This window comes from Pocillopora verrucosa, chromosome 3 (genome assembly GCF_036669915.1).
Source record: "Pocillopora verrucosa isolate sample1 chromosome 3, ASM3666991v2, whole genome shotgun sequence".
NCBI classification, from domain to species: Eukaryota; Metazoa; Cnidaria; class Anthozoa; order Scleractinia; family Pocilloporidae; genus Pocillopora; species Pocillopora verrucosa.
Window position 1 is genome coordinate 22,056,967 of NC_089314.1, and position 22,404 is coordinate 22,079,370.

At 37.2% G+C, this 22,404-nt stretch overlaps 1 protein-coding gene across 1 annotated transcript; it reads right to left on the minus strand.

The window, feature by feature from the left end:
- Nucleotides 1-17: 17 nt before the first annotated feature.
- Nucleotides 18-20,626, minus strand: LOC136279380 (Golgi apparatus protein 1-like). The gene is made up of 30 exons (XM_066163054.1): nt 20,418-20,626; nt 20,208-20,291; nt 17,396-17,565; nt 16,616-16,645; nt 16,100-16,189; nt 15,168-15,377; nt 14,677-14,922; nt 14,024-14,074; nt 13,344-13,479; nt 12,889-13,118; nt 12,174-12,301; nt 11,454-11,555; nt 11,206-11,350; nt 10,759-10,896; nt 10,189-10,275; nt 9,793-9,855; nt 9,435-9,545; nt 8,633-8,721; nt 7,930-8,044; nt 7,503-7,595; nt 6,640-6,711; nt 6,256-6,321; nt 5,700-5,779; nt 5,141-5,184; nt 4,025-4,140; nt 3,208-3,309; nt 2,264-2,356; nt 1,229-1,349; nt 584-728; nt 18-147 (listed from the first exon to the last, which is right to left on the minus strand). Exons 1-30 carry the CDS (start codon nt 20,605-20,607, stop codon nt 18-20), a joined length of 3,477 nt encoding a protein of 1,158 aa, XP_066019151.1. The 5' UTR covers nt 20,608-20,626.
- Nucleotides 20,627-22,404: the final 1,778 nt, after the last annotated feature.

Sequence of the window (22,404 nt, forward strand, 5' to 3'; positions counted from 1 at the left end):
CTCATGTGGTTCCTCCTTCAGCGATCCTTGACCTCTCTTTTGATTCTCTTGGAAAGTCGACCGAACACAAGTCCGCCAACAAAAATAAGAGCTAAGCAAGTTGCAAAAATGACGAAGAAGTAGTTCTTGGAAGGCGAAGCGGAACAAATTTGTCCAAATTAATACTGGTAATAACAAGGAGTAATCAGAGGAGCGATTCACAAATGAAAACCTCTGAAACAGGATGACTGTAAACACAAGGAAGTTCTCTAAGCAACTGCCCACTTACCCCTCCCCTAACTCAACAACAGTCAATTGATAACAAGTTAGGGTTAATGTTGGGTTAGGGGAGAGGTAGGTGGGCAGTTGCCCAGATACTGATATTGATCCGGGAATTCTTAAGCATTTTTTTAAAAAGGACACCTTACAAATCTCTTTCCAGTATATTGGTCCTTTCAAAAATGAATCAAGAGAGAGAGGGATAAAAAAAGGACATGTTTTAGCTAAACATCGAACAAATTGGGATTATAAAATGAATTGCATGTAAAGCAGAAAAATTACATGCAGTGTAAGATCAGCCAAGCAGGATTATCCTCATAGTTTGGTGAGTGCATATTCAGCGGTAGTTTCATCAGTTCGTACCCTAGCAGCTACTTCCCACATCTTTATTCTGTTCGTCAAATGTGCCAGGCATTCCCTGTCAAAGCGTGCCCGTTTTGAGTCGTGAGCCTCCAAGAGACACTTCATTACTGTATAAAAGACGAGAAAAAAAATCAGTTTAAAAGAGGGCCTTTTCACATGGTTAGTGGCTGTCATGTTAATGCGTCTGAACCAAAGAAAACGAGGGAAAAAAAGACAAGGCAAAAAGAGTTCATATCCCAGAAGGTCGGCTCAGCACACCAACATAAGAACTGTAATGTAATATGAAAGAGCTCTATATTGTACAACAAGGTAGTAAAGTTATAAGATAATAAATTTAGAAAATTTTTATCAAATCACTCGTATATTGCACGCACTCTAACTGATCAAAATAATATAAATATTTTCTTATACAAGTAAACCCATCGCTACTTTCCAGTAAAAGTAATCCGCGTTCCCTACCACTCTGGCAGGGTATTGATTCACTTGAGAAGTTGTTTGCAGACATCTCCTACATCTCGCGTGAAACGTCACTCCGGTTAACCGATAGAAACAGCCGTCAACTTTTAAATTTAACAACAAAGTTTATTACACATTATTATACTGGTACCTTTTCCTCGTCCAAATAGTATATCTGAACAGTGACGTTTGACATCCACTGCACATGCCTTGAATAGCACAGGGTCAGATTGTATATCTGTGCGGCCTTCTCTCATCTTCCGAACTATTTCCTGCAAAAAAAGCAACATGTGAAAAGGTAGTCATCAGAGACTTACTTTGATTTAACAAAGCATCTCGAGTGAGACTGCTGACTGTAGTTAACTCGAAAAGGAACGAAAGCTTTAGATGAGAAGTAAACCACCTAACTTTTCAACTCCGCCATTAAAAAAGTAAACATGAATATTTCATAGTGGCCACATTGTGGATTCTAGAGTGTAACCTAACCAGTAGTGAAGTATAACAATTCATATGCGTTGGAAATTCGACTAAGGATGCAACCATTTTGAATATTGCTTAGCAACCTGGCCGTTCACCTGTGAGTTGAGTCCGAATTTTCTTTGTACGAATCTCTTGGCGATCAGTTTACACAATAAGGTGCACGACAAAAATGCATTCTTAATTCATTAATTTTAGCTATAACAAATGAAACAATTGTTTTTGAAAATAGCTTTGTGGTATCGAATTGCGTGTGCGGCTAGGTAACTGAGTTGTTTGCTCACGTATCCATAACTGTCCTCGAGCAAATTCAGCGCAAGAAGTTTCTTACCCAAATGACTCACCCTGCCCTCCCTCCCTATTCACCACTCCATTCTACCTTGACAGACATACAGCTACTTACACAGAAAAGTTGCTGAAATTTATAAACGTGTATACTTTTTAATGGCGGCAATGAAGAAAAAAATACATGGCTTCAGCGCATCCATCTTCCAGGGAAGAGAAGATAAGAGGACAAAAAGACAGAGCAACGAGAAACTCAGTTACGCGTTTGTGCGAAGGGCCCCTCGAGGAAGGAAACAAACATACTAAACGTAGTCTAATGCAAAGACGGCCAAAAAAAAACAGGAAATAAAATACGAAAACAATCGAATCTCCAGCTGTGGCAAAAAGCCGTAAATAGTCTCAGTAATCTTTAACCACTACATACCACTCGACATTCCTTTTTTCCAACTGATCCTAAATGTTCTTTGAGGCAGTTTTCCACGTTAGACGGCGGAACACCACTACAAAACTTCTTAATCTAATAGGAGACAAATAAAATACATTTTCCCGGCTATTTTTCAACACAGAACACTATAATCATAGATCTAAATGCTCTTCTGCGATGAAGAGCAAAATGAACTTCAACCATAATTGATTAACCACAGACTCCCGAAGACTATCAATGAGAACGACGACTATTCTTAACAGGTAGTAGTCTTGACAAGTTTAACCAGTTCGAAGACCACTCTTAGATTTTAACGAACAAACTGTGACACTTCTCCGAGCAGTTCTCCATTTAACTTCCTGGCACTATTGGATAAGGGTTAGCTAAGCCAACCGACTCAACACAAGACATAAGTTGAACTTCAAAATCCTAGATTCAAGACAGATTATAATGTGATTATTTTAACAAACTTTAGCCGTTGTTCAACAAAACTGCGTTCTAATCCATCACCAATTTAGCCGAATCTTTTATCTGAACATATATTTTTGTAAATAGTGTCAAGAGGGCAGAAAACTGACAGTGAAAAGAACATTAATTTCATTAAATCGATCCACTTACAGGGAAAACCTAATGTCCACTGACTGTGGAACACCATGCTTTAATGTTAGACCACGAGCAAATAACCGACCCCTGAGGTTTTTCCTTTATATTCTCCATTTGAAGTCCTCGATTGTCACATACAAAACCTCCCTTCCCTTCGATTCCTATCCATTCATCTCCTTTGGTTTTTATACCTGACTCTACCCCCTTCCCCATTATCCACTTCCAGCCTCTTCCTCCCCGAGTGTACCAGCCCAAAGAGGTCCTCACCCAACTATCTCACCCTCCCCTCCCTCCCTGTTCGTTACTCCAGCCCGCCTGGACACAGACATACAGCTACTCACATCAGCAGTACACTCTTTTGAGAGCTTTGGATCCAATCTGTAGTCACGTGCTGCCTCACGCATCAGCCTGGTTATGTAGTCCATGCACTCGTCAGACAACGACTAGGATGTCAATATTAATAAGAATTTATGAACTTGAGAGCAGACTGACACGGGGAAGGGGCAAAAAAAGCCTCAAGGAACATCCGTGTGATGATCAATTTTCATCACCTACGTCCACTCAGTATAAAAACAATTCTACTAAATTTGATTAAAATGGAGACCGTTTAGGTTCAGTTACAAAGGAAGGAAAAAACTAATTTGTCCAACAGTGGCTGGTAATCATGCGTAAGGAAAAAAATCTGCTTGCTGATAGATCCGTTCAAGAGAAAACTAGACAGCCTGCGTCTAATACAATAGAGTTTGAGGAACAGTGAAAACACTCGCCTCAAATGGACGCGAAAAAAATGTTCGTATAATTGGTCATGGTGATTAACTGTTGCTTGAAGCCCAACAGCTGATCTGCGTACCTTCAATATTTCTTTTCACACAAATCTCATTTCTCTCGCTTTCGTTTGTTAAATGTTCTTAACAGCACACAATACTTGTCATCAACGTATCGAAACCCAATCTTTCCCAATAAAACAACTCACATTTACCAGCGTGAAATTCATCTAAATGATTTCAATTCCAAAGTTTGGGTTGGTTTTCCTTTCCGCATATTGAACCTAACACTATGTTTAAAACACCTAACCACGAGGCCATCCCTAACACCAGGTTGACAATGAACAAACACCAAAAAACCAAACAAAACTGTCACATAAAAATCGCCACTAACCTCATATCTTTTCTTCAGGCATTCCACAATCTTCCCTTCACCACGAGGAATTTCCTTGCAAAATTTCCCGATGTCTAACTTGCAAAATTTACCAAGCTGTGGATCGAGTCTCACATCTGAAAGAAAGAAGAGACAGAGCTCACGTTACTTCGCCGCGGTGCATCAAGGTTACAAAGTCTTTGTTACTTCTTTTCCCACTTATCCTCAACCTTTTTTCTTGTTTTCTGTATGTTTTCTTGTTTTCTTTTAGTTTCATTAGACGTGCTGATGCACAACAATTACTGAAATGTGGCTTTGAGTGTCCATCCAAAGCGCAAGCGAAATCAAGGAGCCGCGCGGAGTTTCACGAGTGCGAACGTGCGTTCGCTTCGTGCTTCCTCGCTTGACGAGCAATTTTGTTTTGACTGTCGAAAGTTTTGATTCACTTTGTTGTGTGATTGGTTCAAGAAACTCGCCCCACTAATGCAACCAATCAGATTTCAAATTAAAACCAATGGTGTCTTGCTCGCCCGCGTTCTCCCGCACTATAACCCTTCAACTCCCAAGATCTGATAAGAATTCTCCTTACCGTCTGCCATAAAATTCTCATGATGCCAGTTTGGAAAATTTGGTATTAGATCAACTAATGATTCCCTAATTCATAATTTACTTTATTATTATCACTGATCTGCTTGAGATTGCATTGATATTGTAAGGAGAAATTCTGTCTTGATCACCCATGGAGTTAAAGTGTAAAGTTGTTTGCGAGTTTTTCCTTTGACTTCCCATTGACTGCTCGTGATGTCTTCCTTCTATTGCATGGGAAGTAGTAATTTCTTTGGTTTGAAAAGCGCTTTAAAAAACGCTTGCGGACAACTTAGTTTGATCATAGACGTAATTGTACTGTAGCGTGTTCTTTAAGTGCTCGCGTACAATTAAAGTTACGTGCAATGTGCCAGGATCTACAACTAAAAGGGACAATTAAACATTAAAAACAAAAAACGAAATTCTATCCAGTTGCCGTAGCACTCGGACTCTCCTTTCAAATTTCCCCCCAGACAAGCTCGCATGACCACAATCGCCATAACCTTCCAACCATTTGCATAAAGAACACATGTTGCACTAAAAATAATTCACCTTTCGTTTGCCTTATCTGTCTTTTGGTGATCACATCCTGGCAGCTAAAACCAAATGAAAAAGTTGAGCTTAGTAAATAAATACACTTTGCATTTAAGTAAGATAAGTATTCGTTAGTTTATAGGTGTAAGAAACTTCACTGACATTTATAAGAAGGAGATAAAAAACGAGGGTTGGACGTTGTCGCGAATTTTGTGGGCTCACGTCGGAAAATCTTGGCAACACTAAAACAGTGGCAGCAAAGTTTTCCATTTTGGGTGAGACTCACGCTAAACTGTTTAACTTTCTAACTGATATTACGTATCGTCCCGTAACAGTTGTACAAGTAGTAAAAAGTGACTGTAAACTATCTACATATAATTAAAGGATTTCCATTGCACTTTGGCATAACTAGAACTTGTGCTTATTATTTAAAACTGTACCCAAAATTGCAAATCACCAACGCAAATCTGTATTTAATTTTTCTATAAAGTTCACATCGTGATGTATTTATGAGCACACTAGAGGTGGCTGTAGGGGTCAGCTACCAAATAAGTGAACAGCAAGGCGTTTAAAGTACCTGCGCTCCATTTCCGGTTCATTCTTGTACTTTTTGAGGCAAGAAAATAACTCAGACGGTTGGACGTCATCGCAAAACAGCTGAAATAAATCCCCGCAAACATTAAGGAGGCTGTAAATCCACAGTACACATTTCTTGAACTAACATGATATAATGGTTGAAATTCGAATAAAACAACTGGGCTCAGTGTACTCATTGTTTAGGTACATGACCATAAAGCTACAATCAGGGATGTTTTAAAGGGGCTTGATTGTTGCTGTGATAAACCTTTCAAGAGAGAACTGGGCTTTTGTTAGATAAAAGAAAAACATCGAACGAGTAGGGTTGTTAAAATAAGGCATGGAAATTTTCTGTCTGCTACGAAAAAAAAAAGTATTTATGTGAAGTAAAGCTTGTGATGGTTCCTCATCTTTTATAATGTTTATTCCAAAAGTCGAATTTAATAGCCGAGAATTCCCTTAGCAGTGAATACACAGGATTGAGAATTTCCAAGTGACTGACATGTCTCGTTTAGTTTCTAACTTCGATTACACACACATTACAACGACGCGCGTACTTTGATCATCTTCCGACACGTTTTTCTCAGTTTGTAGTCCAACTCGGGGTCTTCAAACTCTTCCTCCTGAATAGAAATTAAAAAAAAAGAAACTTATTAAAGGTCAATGGTCAATTAAAAGCAAAATAGAATCGGAGTACATGGATACTCAAAGAAAAACAAGCAAACCACCGCCAGAGAAGCAAGAAGGCGGGAGTGACTAAGTCGTTATTGCTTTCAGTTTTGCAATTTGTTGGTTGAAAAATTCTTGAAAATGCGAGCAAATGAGATAGCAATGATAGCAGTAGAAGGATAATAAAGGCACAATCAAAATTAGCTTAAACAACCAAACGGCTGATCGAAAGAAAGTTTCATTTTTCAACGTTAAGATTAACAACTACTTGCCTCGCGCTTGAACACTGTCTCTCTACATTGGTCAGATAACTGTTCGCGGTTGTCTTTGAGGCACTCCAACATCTGTAAGAAGAACGTTGATCAACTAATGACTCTGTTATACCCCTTTTTTCTTTGCACTAGTCTATCAACTAAGAAAGAGGACTAAAGAGTGATAATTTTGCCCTTTACTCATCCACATACACATAAATCAGCAATTCACTTTCTATGCAGAGTGGACAACAAAGTTTCCACAAAATCAAGCTCAGCATAGGGCACGAAGATAAAATCTTAAATCACTGTGCAGAATAGAGCGCGATAAAAAGCAATTTCGTTCAATCCTTCGCATTTCCTCTCAACTGTGGGGCTGTTCTCCAACCAGGGATATACTGAACATCTTGTAAAGCTGAATGAAAGCTTTTCCTCAAAGATTAGTCTCATCATATCCTTTTCGTTTCCTTCAGGTAACTCAAGTCTCCTATTTGTTCAACATCGCATCAACATCAACTTTAACTAAGAGAACACCACGCTAAGAGCCTCTTTACAGGCGGGTATCTAACCAGGGGTAGATTCATGTGAAGGGTAACTCTCTCAATCATCAATAATTTACCAACAACACTTATCTTTATAGATTTCGTTTTTGGTTTTGTTTGCATATAATGACGTAGATAATGATTTCATAAAAGATTTCCAATACCTCCCTACTGGTCCCGACAAGGGGAGGAAGGTTCATCCTCCTTTACAGCCGTCATTTGAGATTATGACTCAACATGCTCCCTCACTCTCTCGATGCATAGGGTGAGTTACGTGACAATTTTGTGCTTAAGACAGAGGAGTTTCAGCAAAACAGATTACCACTGTATTTTAAGGCTTACCTTTGCTTGACCAAATGTAACTTGGTGACACAATCTTGCAATATCTGCCATGCACTTCACCATCATCACAGGATCAAATTCGACATTTTCCGACTGAAATGGAAAAATATCGCTCGACTTAAAAAAGAATAACTTGCTTACCCTTTTAAGCCTAAGAGTGACCAGCATCTAATTTCTCCCTATAGTAACACTGCTAAATCATTAATTAGGATCATGAGAATTGAGGAAATGATCACCAACCCTAGAAGCTTTGATTGTTAATCGAATTCTCATCGTCAGTAACAAAAGAAATGTAGAGATGAGTATGGAGAATATTGAAACTGATATTGGGGTTTAAAGGGTTAACGAGAGGGAAAAGGTTGGAGGAGAGCTAGGGAGGGGTAGGTAGGCAGTTGCCCAGATACTGATATTGATCCTGTGAACTTACCTCAATCTCCTTCTCTATCTTCAAGTGTTTGCGACAAGTATCAGAAATGACATGTTCTTCTTCGCTAATAACAGCCTCTCGGATCTTTTTACTCAAACAAACAACAAGGTCATGTCTGGAAAGAAAATCATTATCACCCTTGAATCAAATGTAAAGGTCATGAGAAAAAAAGGAAATTATCACTAATTTGAGACGCTCTTGATTGTTACACAGATTCTTCTTGACAGTACAAAATGTACCATTATAAGAAATGTTAAGAGAGAAGTGGAGAATATGAATACCAATATTAGGATGTAAAGGGTTAGCCAATACACAGTGCAGAATTCAGGGGACCCCCCTTAGTTGACATTGGCGTGTTGCTTGTTAATCACGTGACCACTTGATGTGGTTGTACTCGTCCGGAGTTGTTTGGGGTGTATGTTCTCGTTGCGTTCATGGATCAAACTCTGAAATTCTAGTTTAAACTTGGTCGGATTCACTTTAGCCACTTGTTGTAAGTCGGAAAACGGAATAAATTCATTACATGTACGAAGCCAATGAGGCACTGCATCTCTCGTATAAAAAAAAAAAGAACACCTCCAGAAATAAAATGAATAAATGTAGCGATATCGAATTTCACACAAGGCCACCTGTTCAATGAATACACAATACAGCTGTTTGTTCAACTTCAGTTTCCCCTTTCCTCTTTTAAATCTGTGCTTACTTGCTCTTTGCCTCCCTACAGTGTGTCCTTGCATCATCTTTGCAAGCTCTTTTGAATTCATGGGAAAAATGAAAGTCTTTCATTTCAACCTAAAAAAATAATGAACAAATGAAAATAAATATAACAATAGCATATCAACTTCCTTCAGCTGGAATAAAAAGACAATTATTAAATAACAAGCATCCTTGAAAGATTTCTCGTAATTCATTTTCTTGACAACGTTCCTTTCTCTGGCATGTCTAATAAACCTCACAATCAAATATGGTGCAAAAAAAGTGTGTTTTTAACCATTCACATGTTGCAATTTGGTTCAAAAGAATATTTTGGAGTATTTAATTTCATACATGTGAGCCTTTTTTCAGATTGCAATTGAAGGGCTACCTGGAAAAAAATTCTTAATGATTAATAATTATTCACTGAAATGGAAGCAAATAGTGGTGGATATTTCAGGTGCAGTGAAGCTGCAAGATAAATATTCACAACTTTTGCCAACACTGGGGTGAATAATTGTTTTAACATATACAACACAGATACCAAAAATTCAGTTGTTTCTTCTGATATACAAAAATGTGGTTGGAAATTTAACTAGTGATGTGCCATTTAGTAGCATCGCCAGCCCAGAGGTGAATAGAACTTGCTATTTACTTTCAAACTAGCCATCAAGTGCGAAAAGCACAATTCACTTGTGTGGTATAATAAATATACTAACTTCTAATGGAGTGTTTCCCCTTGGGAGGGGAAGCAGGTAGTGCATCAGAAGTCTCCTAAAGCTTTCTTCCCCACAAACCTCATTTTTACTCACCAGTTGCCAGTGGTTAATGGCTGTATAACACTTCTCATCCATTCCTTGATCATTTTTGTGTTCAACTAAACATGGTAGGACTCCTTCTGTGTTACCTTGGGTTACAATATCCTATTTGAACAAGACACAACAGTGATATTGACTCAGTTTATGATTCTAACTCAGGGGTAACAGCCATGAAATATGACACCAACAATCAAGAAGTAGTCATTAAATAAAACAAGTTTTTCTAAATTTAGGGGAATAGGTTAACCCAGAAAACTTTATGCTGGTAGGTACACCGTGTATAGGAATTACCTCTTAAAATATTACTAAAAACTAAACATAAAACTGTACTGGAAAACTTACTACCACCCACCTCACAAAACTTTGTCACCATTCCAGAGCAAGCACGCACTAGAACCCTGTCCAGTTTGTAGTCCTGTTATCAAGTACAAAAGCATTCTTCACATGATCAGCCAAAGGATCATTATTTCAGACTGCTTACCATTACAATCTTTGCCTCGGCAAAGGATCTCTAATACACTGCTCTCAAAGTCACTTCAAAAAGGCCTAGTCTTATAAATAGAGTCCAGAGACATCTTACTCTTCTAAGCACTGCCCTGAAGAAAGTAGGCTTAACACTACACTGGAATCTCATTTCTGTTTACTTCAAAATCCCTTCACCAAGACAACTTATTATTATCATTATCATTAATATTATTTTTTAGTCTAATGCAGTAGCTTGAGATAAAGATTAAAGAACAAGACACACCTCTCCCTCCTCCTCAGTAAAATCACTAATGGCTTTTTGGCAAGTTGCAGTGAGGTTGTCAAATTTCTCCTGCAAACACTCTATCTCCTATAAAACAAGATAAAGCATAAAATATATATGGGAGAATGAGTGAGCAATAGGGAACAAGGAAGAGTACATGAGATCAAATTGTTGAACCCAAAAGGATTCCAATCAGCTAAAACCAGACCCTATAAGTTAGCAGTATTACATAAACTAGAAGAATTCACCAGATAGTATTGTGAACAATGGTAAACTGTTTAAAACAGAATACTTATTCCCTTGCATGGACCTTCAATGGGTGCAGAAGGAGATGCACAACAAAGAAAATAGCTGAGGACAGTGAAGAGGAAGAAGGACAGAGGGACAGAGCCTGAATATGGGAACACCTAGAAAAGGAGGTGGTCAACCGAGCCTGGAGGGGATCTCTGGCAGAAGGATTCTCACCCCCATGGGAAGAGGAATAGCTACAGTTGGTAAGAAAATGGAGAAGAATAAAGAATAACTGACAGAGTTTTCATTTGGAGGGATATGTAACTTAGTAACCTTTACCTCTCCTTTTTCAACTTGATCACTGCACTGTTTTCCAAGATCTACCACACAAGCTCTTTGTATTTCAGGCATCAGACGTACATCCATAGCCCTTTGGTGCATGGCTCGTTCTACATGTGCAGCACATTTGGGGGAGACCTGAATAATGGAGAAATATTATTCTAGATATCTGAAACTATGCAACATCTGGCAGTAATATATAGCCCAACAACTCACACATTTGTTGTCAGCATTTGAATAAACATTTATGTTGTGAAAACTGGCAACACTAAGACAAAAATGTTGCAAAAAAGTGCAAAACAATCTGGTATCACCATGCACTTCAAAGGTATCAACCAATCATAGTGTACCCTTTCCTTGAACCTATGTGATAATAACAACAATTACACATGCCATATTGTGTGTTGCCATTCTTGGTGTGTAGGTTTCTAAAAATCAAGGTCGTACCTTTACGTCTGTATCCAGCACAATATGTCGATAAAGACATGACAAAATCAGGCTGACTGGATGCGAGTCTTGGTCCTCAAGGGAATCAGCACCACAGACTTTCTGGACATCACCCTGACATGCTTTCTGCATCACAGGATCGAGCCTGAAACAATCACAACCCAAAACTTGTAAACAAAATGCACAAAGGATACCAGACAAAATTCTGGTAAACAACAGATCAAATAGAACTAATAGTTTGCCCTTACTTGAAGTCTCTTGCAATGAAAAATTCCAGATGAAGCAGCTGTACCTCACATTCTGGTATCATGTTGTCTGTGTGAAGATTTTCCATCAGACAAGACAAAACCCTACAGATGGGAAAACAACTCACAAATTACTGATGAAAAATAACGAGTGGGATATAGTCTTGAAAACAGGGAAGGCTTGATGACCTTAAAAAAAACCTAACACTGCTCTTCTTCTCAGCCTGTCTCACCTCTTATTACCCAACTGCACAAAGTAGAGTACAAAAAACACACCAATAGAGTACAAAGTAACATCTGGAGAAACAACTAGCAAAGTAGAATTTTTTAAACAATGCTACTTGATTGTTGATGCTGCCTCACATGGAATAATAAACAGCTTCCAAAAAAATGCAAGAGAAAAGAAAATACATGTATGTAATTCTAAGCTCACTATCCTGCTCATTTAGTAAGTTTAAGTGCCAGTCAGAGCAAATGAATTTTGCTCAAATTGAAAACATTACATTGGCTAAAGAAAGTCTTAAGAAAAGTTGCAAACCATATCATTAATCTGATTCAACATTAAAAACCAAAGGTGGCTTCCACTGATAAATCATGTTCTCCTGAGCCCAACACAGGTTATTTCTTCACATTGTGAGTTCTTGATGTGATAACAATGCTTTTGTTTTTATGAATCTCTGTTAAAGAGAGCTCTACACTTATAAAACTTGCATCAATACTCACATAACATCTCCTTCCTTTTTGCCCTTATCTTTACAGACAGTCTGCACAACAGGTTCACATGCTTGGTACAAGGTATGATCAATGCGGTAATCACTTCCTGCACCAGTTTCCTCTAAAAGTTCCTCAACCTGTCATGCAACACAACTGATTGATAATCCTTTCTTAATTAATAATCAACAAATAATGCATGCAGTGCAAGTGCACTATCAATAAAATGCTTTTTTAATTAAGTGAGTATGATGCCCTCCAAAGCAGAAGGGGTACCAAATGAAATAAAAATTTAGCTTAGATTGTGAAAAAAAAAGTTTTGTGAAAATCCTAGAGTCTTGTTCACATGCAACAACATCATATAGGACTAGTCATTCTTTGACCATGTGATTTAGCTGCCACTTTTGAAAGCCAAGTGAGTAAACTGTCAGGCTTAAATGTTACATTTAGTTTTCTCCCTTCTTTTTTGGGAGCATATTAGTGACCAAGAGAGGATTTCTCCTCACAATATCAATACCATATCAACCAAATGAGTGATAAGAATCAAGAAAATATCAATTTGGGAATAATAAGTTGGTCCAATACGAGATTCTCTGAACTAACATCATTAGAATTTTATGGTTGACAGTAAGGAGAATGACAAATTTGAACCAGGAGTTATTAGGGTTAAGGCCCTTTTTCAACTAACAAAATCTTCACCCCACTTCATGTACAGTTTGATACTTACTGCTGCGAAGCATTGTGGTCTGATCTTACTATCATCCCCTTCATGTTCCTCTGCTAAGGCCATTAAGCAGTCAATTGTCTTTCCCTCCTTCACTGTTGCCTCTTTCTGACAGCTGTCTCTGATTTCCATGTCACATTTAGCAACAATCTCAGGATTGAGGGAGTAATCTGTCATCAACTGTTGTCGCAGATCAAATAATTCTGCCTGGCATTTGCCACCCACTTTTTCATCTGCAATTCCAGTGTAAAATTATTCAGCAAATATAATATTTAGATAGGCTGAAATGTATTGACAGAGGGAGTAACAATCTCCTTGGCAACAAGGAAGTCATACTTTGATAAAATATTAACACATAATAATGCCAAAATTTTTTTTACCTGCTCAGTTTTATTCCTGTAAAGTCATAAACATTTAAAGAAATAAATAATTTACATAATCTATGTGGTAATCATTACCATTTTGTATAGCTTTCTCCAAACATATCAGAATGTTTGCCATGGCTCCATGTTTTGTGCTTCCTCTTTCACATTCATATTTTTCCCTAAATTCTGTATAGTACTTCAAGCAATTCTTCATCAGTGGATAGTTGGCCTTCAAAGAAGAAAAAGATCCCTCTCATCAGTTATAATATTGCAACAGCAGAAACATATCTCTTACATACCAAGTTAGGGGTCGGTACTGTAAGTTACAGATCAATTTTTTTCAGCAGATTTATTGCCCAAACACAAATTCTAAAGGTCTATGATTGCAAGCTTCAAGGCTGCAACTGGACGGGAATTTCTTCTCTGCTCTTTCAAGTTTTACCCCTTTGCTTTGCTTTGGACTGCACAGTGCCCACCTCACTTTTAATATGAGCAGTTCATCTTCCACTCACTCTTCTTGCTTGCACACAGAATAATCTGACTTCTTAATTCTTTTCCCAAAACTCCAAGTAATTTAAACCAAAATAGACTTCCCTTCCTATAAATGTTTCAAATCTCCAAATAGTTTCACACAATTTCCTTTTCCCCTTAAGATGAGAAAAATTAAGATTTTATGGCAGTGCTCTCACTAGGCAGTTAACACTAAAGGGTTGAATAAATTAGATTGGAAAAGCACTTCCCAAACTTGGAAATTACTGGTATGGATGTCTCACCTTAGCATCCTTAGCTTCTAACTTTTGTCTCTCTGTCAACTTATCTTTACACTATGGGATAAAAACAAAAACAAATTAATGCAGTTCAGGATGTGACATAAAATAATTTGAGGAAAGAAACTACCAAAACGCTTAAGAAATTATTGCTTGAAAGTTTCATCTGGACTCACTTAAATCAGGAGTGCAGTATCATGAAAGATTGAAAAATATTTCTTAGGACACTACACCGCAATGCGAGTAGTCCTGAAAAGGACTGGTTTTCATTTCTGTATCAGTGACTGCCACTTTAACATCCCACCAAGAATCTGGTAAATTAACTCTGATGATCAGTTTCTTTCAGATTGTAAAAACATCAATCACTTCAAGCAACAACAATCCTTCTCTAAACTACTCTGATCCAAAGTCAAGTATTCTAGTGCCTTGGGGTAGCAGACCCTAAGCCCCCAGGGCACCTAGCCTCCATTTGCAACTGGGGCATTAACTGATGGCAGCAATGTGACTGTGCCTGGCTTACGCCAAAAAAAATACCTACTATCAGTACTATGTGCTCTTGTTAATATCACTTTGCCTTGTAACAACAAACCTTAGGCACAACAACTTGCAAACACACCAGTTGGTAATGAGGTTATCTTATTGTTCAGAACACCACGTACCTCATCACTCATTTGTTCCTCTAACTTGTGTTTCTTCAAGCATTTGTACACTCTCCCCTCCCCTGATGGGACATCAACACAAAACCTCTCCCTGTCATCTTTACAGGCATAATATAAGGGTCGATCAAGATGGTAGTCATCTGAAGACAGTTCAGCAAGACGATATATCTGCTTCTGACATGCTTGTGATAAGTCATCTTGGTGTTCCTCAAGACATTCTAACACATCATTTTGGGAGTGGATATCCTGAGACAAATATAAAGATAATTCCTTAAAAATTTTAAGTGATAAAGTTTTTTTTTATCATTTTTTCAAAATAAATCTTTCTTTATTTCAAAAATTTTCTGTAAAAAATTATTGACACAGGTTGAGTTGGGCCTTCTTGTAACTGATGTGCCACTAGTGAGTACCATCATTGCCATGTATTCCTCGGAAAGAATTCCATTCTCAGCCAATCTCCTTGTCAAATGATTAATGGATAAATTACAAACCTCATCCTCCTGCTCTGATGGAATTCTGCCACACTTATATTTGTTCACATCTGGTGAACAATCCTCCAAAAAGTGCGAGATCAGTCGGAAATCACTGAAGAAAATGGCCTGCATTTTAGTCATCATATGTTTGCAGGATGGAACTGTAAGATTCTGCCTGTTTTCCAACAAACACGCAACAATCTCTCCTGGTTTCTGACAGTCTTGGAACTGGAACATTTAATACGAACAAATAAGAGTTGTAGCACATGAAGTAATATAACATACAAGCATCAGTAAAGTAACTCCTGGAAAGGGTAAAAGCTCTCTAGACATCTGTCCACAGATCAAGTGGCAGATCACCAATTATCATGGTTTCATTAGTTTGATATGTGCTAATGAGAATTTCAAGCTGAAAAGCAAATTTTGCTTGACTTGTTTCCTATTTATTTTGAAAACCTTCAGAAGCCTTTGGAAAACCCTTCTAGAAAACTTATTCTTTCCAACCTTCTTTGAATTTATTTTCATTTGTAACTTTTCTTTTAAAACAACCATAGTGATGAATGTGTCCTTGGAAAATGGACATTTGAGGAAAAAAATCAACAACTTGGAACACTATCAAAAATAACCACAAACTTAGTATCTTTATCAGGGTTGTTTACTTAACAGACAGATTCCATGTTGCCCTGCATCTGTCAGTAATTGATCACAGATGACATCGAGATATTGTACCAAAAAAAAAGTAGCATGTGAGGAGCAGCCAAGTGTGTCACCAATGATCTTACCACATTTTGATCTGTTACTGTGCAAACCATGGAAACATGGAATCTATTTGATGTTTATATAATAATTTAGCAAAATATTTCAACAACAGTTTAAAGAAACACATTACTAATGTTTTAAAGGAGCATCCACATGCAAACTGTTAGAAAATGGTAACAAACTGAATTTACCTTTTTCAAGTCCTCCACACAAAATCTAGTTTTCACTGTCTGTTCAAACTTTTCATCTTTAGAGAATTTTCTTTTAAATTCCCAAAGCATCTTCAAAAATAAATAAATGAAAAATTGTTTTAAAGAGCTGATTCATTTAGAACTACAGACAGACTTAAGACAACATTACAAACATTGCTGCTCTGCCAAAAAAGAAGAAGACTTGTGTGGCAACAAGTTCTGTAAACATCACATTTTGTTCTCTCCATGAGAACAATTGCATCCACTGTATATCTCACCGGTGTACACCTCCTTTTTCAACACAATTCAAACAATATGCAAAATATTTTGTTGCAGCTGAGTCGAATCAATTTATCTCAAACCTGCTCATGATCAGCAACAACAGTTAAGGCATGTGAAGACTTTGCATTAACCAAGGTTTAAAGGTAGAGACTCACTGGAATTTAAAGAACAACTAGTATTCAAGATGGCAGAAATTTACAGAGTACCCTTAGAAAGACATATCAATCAACTTACATGATGGCAATCTGAGGACAAGTCATCTTCCTACAGTGAACCAAAGATATATGTCACTAACATCCAAAATTACTCCTAAATGATCTAAAGTATTGTGTAGATTTAACTTTGTTGGATTCCTGATTTTACTTTTGATTTTGTTCCAAGTATGGAAATTAAATTAATTTATCATAACAATCATATTGATTTTAAAAAGTTCCCTACAAACAAAAAATTAAAAAAACTTACTAAATTATTTGGTTTTATCAACTAGGTGATATCGTTTATCATGTCATATCCTTTGACAAAGGGCTATGGCTTGAATACATCAGCTTTGGAGACACTAAATGGTGGCCAATTTATATTACTAACTCTTAAACAACAATGGTGACCTAGACAGAATTTATCCTTACAATATCTATACAATAACAACCAGATAAGTGATGAAAATAAAGAAAAAGATCAATTTGGGGATAATTAGTAGATCCAATACTAAATTCTCTGAATTGACATTATAAGAATTATATGGTTGAAGGTAAGGAGAATTACAAATTGGATCTGGAATTAAAGAGTTAAATCATTTGCTAAAACCAACTTATCTTGTAATACCTTGCACTGACGCAGCAACACAGTCTCTTTAGAAGCCTACCACTTTTATTCATAAACAACTTAATTCAGTCGATCAACACTCCTGTTGCTTCCTCTATGATTTTTTTTAGGTTTTTCTTTCATTCTGCTTACAAGCCTCCTTCACTCACCCCTCCCCTCTATTATAGCCTAGGGTGTGTAAGAAAACCATACCATTGCTTTCTCCTGTAGACAAACCAGAAGACCAAAGTTGTTTCCCTTAGGAATTTGTGGACAAAGTCGGCTGATATCGTCAGCGCATGGTGACTCATCACCACCAATCTTCTGACTTCCTCCGGAAAATCTAATTTTTCCATCTGGTCTTTTCTCTTCCCTTGATTTATCTAAAACAACAATTTAGGACAATACTTTTATTTGTTATTTTGGATTTCCACAATAGTTTGTTATATGGGATATATCAGTAACTGAGAAACACTTAAATGGGACATTGCCTAAAATTGCAAATTAACAACTCTGCTTACTTTTAAATTTAGTATCCAATTTTTTTTCTGGGATTTAATTTTTTGCTAACAGAAGCTGCATGTAACAAACATGGGTAAATAGTTCAATGTCATTTAACATGTTTGAATCAATGTCAAAACAAGCATATAATTTTCATTAAAGGAAGCTGGAACTCACTAGATGCTTAAAATGTTCTCAAGCTTAAAATTTGTTGACACAGATAGGACAACGGGCAGGCATTGTTAGAAATTGTTTCAGAAACAAACATAACTGTTTTTTGTTAATGGAATTTTGAGCACACCTCTGTTGAACTGCAACATTTTGGGGTGTCATTTTTATTGCTTTTTTTTCCCTCATTAACAAAGCTGCAAGTAACAAAATCTTAAGAATGCTGTTTATGAGCATCAGCCACAATGAGAGATGTGGTACAAAATGGTGAAATTCAGTGATATGGAATGCTTGCAATTATTTTTTAGTTTTTTTTACATTTTGTTTTCTGTTTGGATTTTGTCAGTAGAAGTAACCACCACATGTCAATCACTTCTAATGCTTCCTTATTTGGGTTAGTGTGTAAAAATATTAGTATTTGCATATGAATGAAGCTTCAGAATGTCTTCAGAAATTAAGAAGCATCTTTGAACATGGGTGTGTAATCCATGCAAAAGTAGAATAAAAATCTCTAATCTTTTATTATAGCCCCCCTCCCCCCCCTCCCAAAAAAAAAAAAAAAACTTTGGGGTAACACAAAACTGTTTCCTTTCATTTTTGCGATGCATGATTTCAAAAAATGAATGGTTATAATAGAATCAGAGAATAACCTAAGATGTAGAAAATGTAGTTAAAATCTGAACTGAAGGTTCAATCACAGCCGATCTAAACATGTCAGGGAGGAAGTGAATGCTAATATTTTCAAGAACCAGGTCAGTACAATTATCATTGTATTTAACCCTTTAAACTCTAACATCAGTTTCCATATTCTCCATACTCTTTTCTATCCATTTCCTTCAGTACTGACAAGGAGAATTTGTTTAACAATCAAAGATGCTTAGGTTGACAATCTTTTTTATGATCTCAATGAACAACTCAGAAGTATTTCTGTAAGGAGAAATTACATGATGGTCTCTCATAGGGTTACCCATATCAGAAAACAACTCTGCAATTGTAGATAGATGCATTCTTGAAAGTGCAGTTACCCTATGACCAATCATTTTGCAGATCTTGTGAAAGTGCGTTTTGAAGGTTCAAAAGTTAAAAAGTTGTGGTAGGAAGATTTTGAACCATTTCAGTTTTTCTTTCTTTTTTTTTTTAGCTGGCTATTACAATAATAATTGTCTATAGATAGAGATGGGTAGGCAAGGGTATGGCTCAGGACCTCTGAAATTGTTTGATTGGTATTTGTGGTTTTTTTTTTCCTTAATCATTTAATACCTGTAACTTTTACAGGATGTAAATTTAAAAAATTGGTACTATAACAAGTGAAAATCTAATGATTCCAAACCATTATAATATGAAAACCTGGTTGGTTTTTAGTTGTCATATGAATTCTAAGACAAATGTCTTTCAATACAAATTTGACATACATTTCAAACGTCTTATTGGTTTTCCAAAAAAAAAAACGAGGTTGAAAACTGCTATTTCTATCAAAAAGGCACAGGTAGCATTTACTGATTGTTTTGTCGAAATCTGACAATAAAGGATTCAGAAAACTATTTGAACAACAGTCATTTAAAGAGTACTCAGCCGTTTCGATGCAAACTAAAAGGAAGCGCCTCGTCAATTTTAAAGACATCCTAACTAGAATTTGCGGGCTGAAAAATGAAATTAAAATCAAGCAAAAGTACGAACAAACTTGTAACGTATTAACTTGCCTTAGGATCTCTACAGCTAGTGGCCACAACACAAATTATACGATAAGAAGAATACGGTATACAAAAGTAGACTGAAAGCTCGAATGATATCGAAAGAACAGGAAAATAAAACAAACCAGGAATCATGGAAACCCTTAATCGTAAATAAACTTAGAACACATGTAGAGCTTAAGAAGCGATTCACCATCCTGGAAACGAAATGCTAGCACAAGAAACAGCTGTTCGATAGTCATTCAAGCCTGTTCAATTTACAAAGAAAAGAATTATGTTATTATGTACATATAGATAGGCGGGCTGAAACTGTTAAAGCGAGAAAAGAAAGCGGTCTCCATGAATGGACATAACAGACTGAGAATGTCATGCCAGAAGAAGAGGTTCATGTTAACTGCTGGGTAGACTTCGAACCACGATCGCAGTCGACTCGAACAGCAAATATTACTTGTGATTTTGCCCGCTTTTCTCTCTATAGTCCGATGTAACAAAGAGAAAAAAAATACCTCCATTGAAAATAAAAGCAAATACTTCTAAACTTATGCTCAGGCGGATCAAATTAGGCGGTATTAGTCCAATTTCGACATAAGAGGTCATGTTTAACGATGTTCCACGACTCTATAACAAATTTCAGACAAATCTCCTGAGCGGAAGATTTTAGGTACCTCTTTGGTCTACTTCACCGTCAGAGTTAGCAGGAGCATTGGATCGCTGGGTATGCTTCTCAGGGGCTTTGGGCACTTGATTACCTGATGTTTGAATGAAAAATACAAATTGCCAGAATGATCAAAGTCCGCGTAACCAACAACAATACCAGCTCAAACCGTAATGTATGACCTGTGCAGCAGAACGCCTGTTGAATCAGCTCAACTTACTTTGTTCGTCTACTTCATTGTCATGCTCTTCCTTCCTTACAGAAGGATTATTTGAATCAATGATTTTATCAGATTGTTCGCGTTTTGGTGAGTCGGTATCAGGTAGAGAATAAGCCAAATGACATCCTAATAGAAGAATTATTCCCAAAGACACAGTCATCCGCACCGGCGCCATGATTGATTTCGGCATTGGCCGTCTCGAGTTGAAGACTGGAAACGAGGTAGTAAGCCAATCACGATACAATACGTCTTGTTATTTCACCGCTCTTTTCAAGGAAGATTCATCCGGTTTTTCACCGGAGATGATTGCGTGGCATCAGGATTCATAGATTCTACAAACTATACTTTGGTCAGGTGGTCTAGTTAATTCTACAAACTGTACTCTGGTCTATTTATTTTTGTCTAAGAGTACCCGTTTTTGCCCTCATGAACCACTCGAAAACCGGCACTTTTTTCAGGAGGTGCGATAATTAGCGTGTAATTTATTCGCCACGCTGGCAGTGGCACCAGCAACAAATCCAAATCGGGAAGATGACACACTTTAAATAAGTTTACGGCTTGCATAGTACTTCGGTGTCTAGTATATTGAAGTGCTGTGAATTATCTGTGAAAATAATCAACAAAACATCAACCTCGTTTGATCTCCTAAGTCACTCAAATTATGCCACTGGAATGAACACGTGAACTTTTTAAAATTTCTTAAAACCGCGTATAAAAAATCAACTCTTGGATCATTCCTTGAGTCAAATTCATGTGCTCAGCTGTGGACAAACGGTCAATTCACCAACTATTTATATAACGTGAACATCCAATTCACGGCATGGCTTTATTTATCCAGGGTTCATCCTCTCCTCATTCTGATTACTCCGCGAACCCTCTATTGACTCGAACCTCGCTTGAGCTCGAAACAAAATCGGTCTCCCCTAAATTTCCAGCATACTTCTACTGTAATTTGACGTTTGCTGACGCGAACCCTCGACAACAAGGACTTATCGCCGATTCGAACCAGTCGAATGTCAATTCCTTAACATTTATCATCGCGGGTTTCTTGTCGATGTGTCAATAAGTGACAAATAAAGAAGAAAAGCTGAAAATTTAGTTAAATCAGCTGTGAATTTTCAATCGTGTTTTCTTCATTTGTTTTTGTTTTTTTTTCTGTTTGTTCCACGTTGCATTCAACGTGTCAATCCAATTACGTTTTGCTCCTTCGCCAGCGCTCATTTAACGCACTACACTAAACTTCCGGTTACTCAATAATTTATTCCGTCAAAAAGTGGTGATCGTGAGAAAAAATCATAACTTTCCCTTTTTCCTTCTCAACCTCCTTTACTGTAGGTGCAAATTGAAGATACATCCTCCATATCCTTAATCTTCAAAAAATTCTGCGTGAAAGTTGAAATTTGCAGATCTGAACTCAGAAAAGTGAGTTTTGTCATGCTATGCTCGGTGAGAAATTTTTGGCCTATATCTCAACCCATACTTCTCTAGGAAGTACGAGGTCTCCCTCAATTTGCTGCTTTATCGGTTATGAATTCTAATTAATGTTGTCGCACCCTGCGGTAGACACAATTTGCGTTTTGTTGCTAATTAGTCAATCATGCTATTTATGGTTTATCAAGAGTATTGGAAGTTTACTTATAGCTACTGAAAGCTAGTGAAGCAAGATAGCTTCTGATCATCACCAACCATTCCGCGGAAAGCTAAATAAATCAGATATGATAGTCTGAAATCTTGAGTGTCGTAGCTCGATAAAACAAATCACTAGCTTTGCTTTTCACCAGCAAATGACGGACCCTGCAGTTTTTTTTTTACTACTTGTCTGACGATAAAACTCTTGCAATAACATGATCGCATACCACTGCTCAACTTGCTTCCTCTTCTTGCGTTGCCACTAATGACAAGGGAAAGGGGTGGGTGGGGAAGGTGTGAGCTAGTTGAGAACCCTCCAACCAAATATTCCTAGATCCACTCCGAGAGCTGAAGAAAC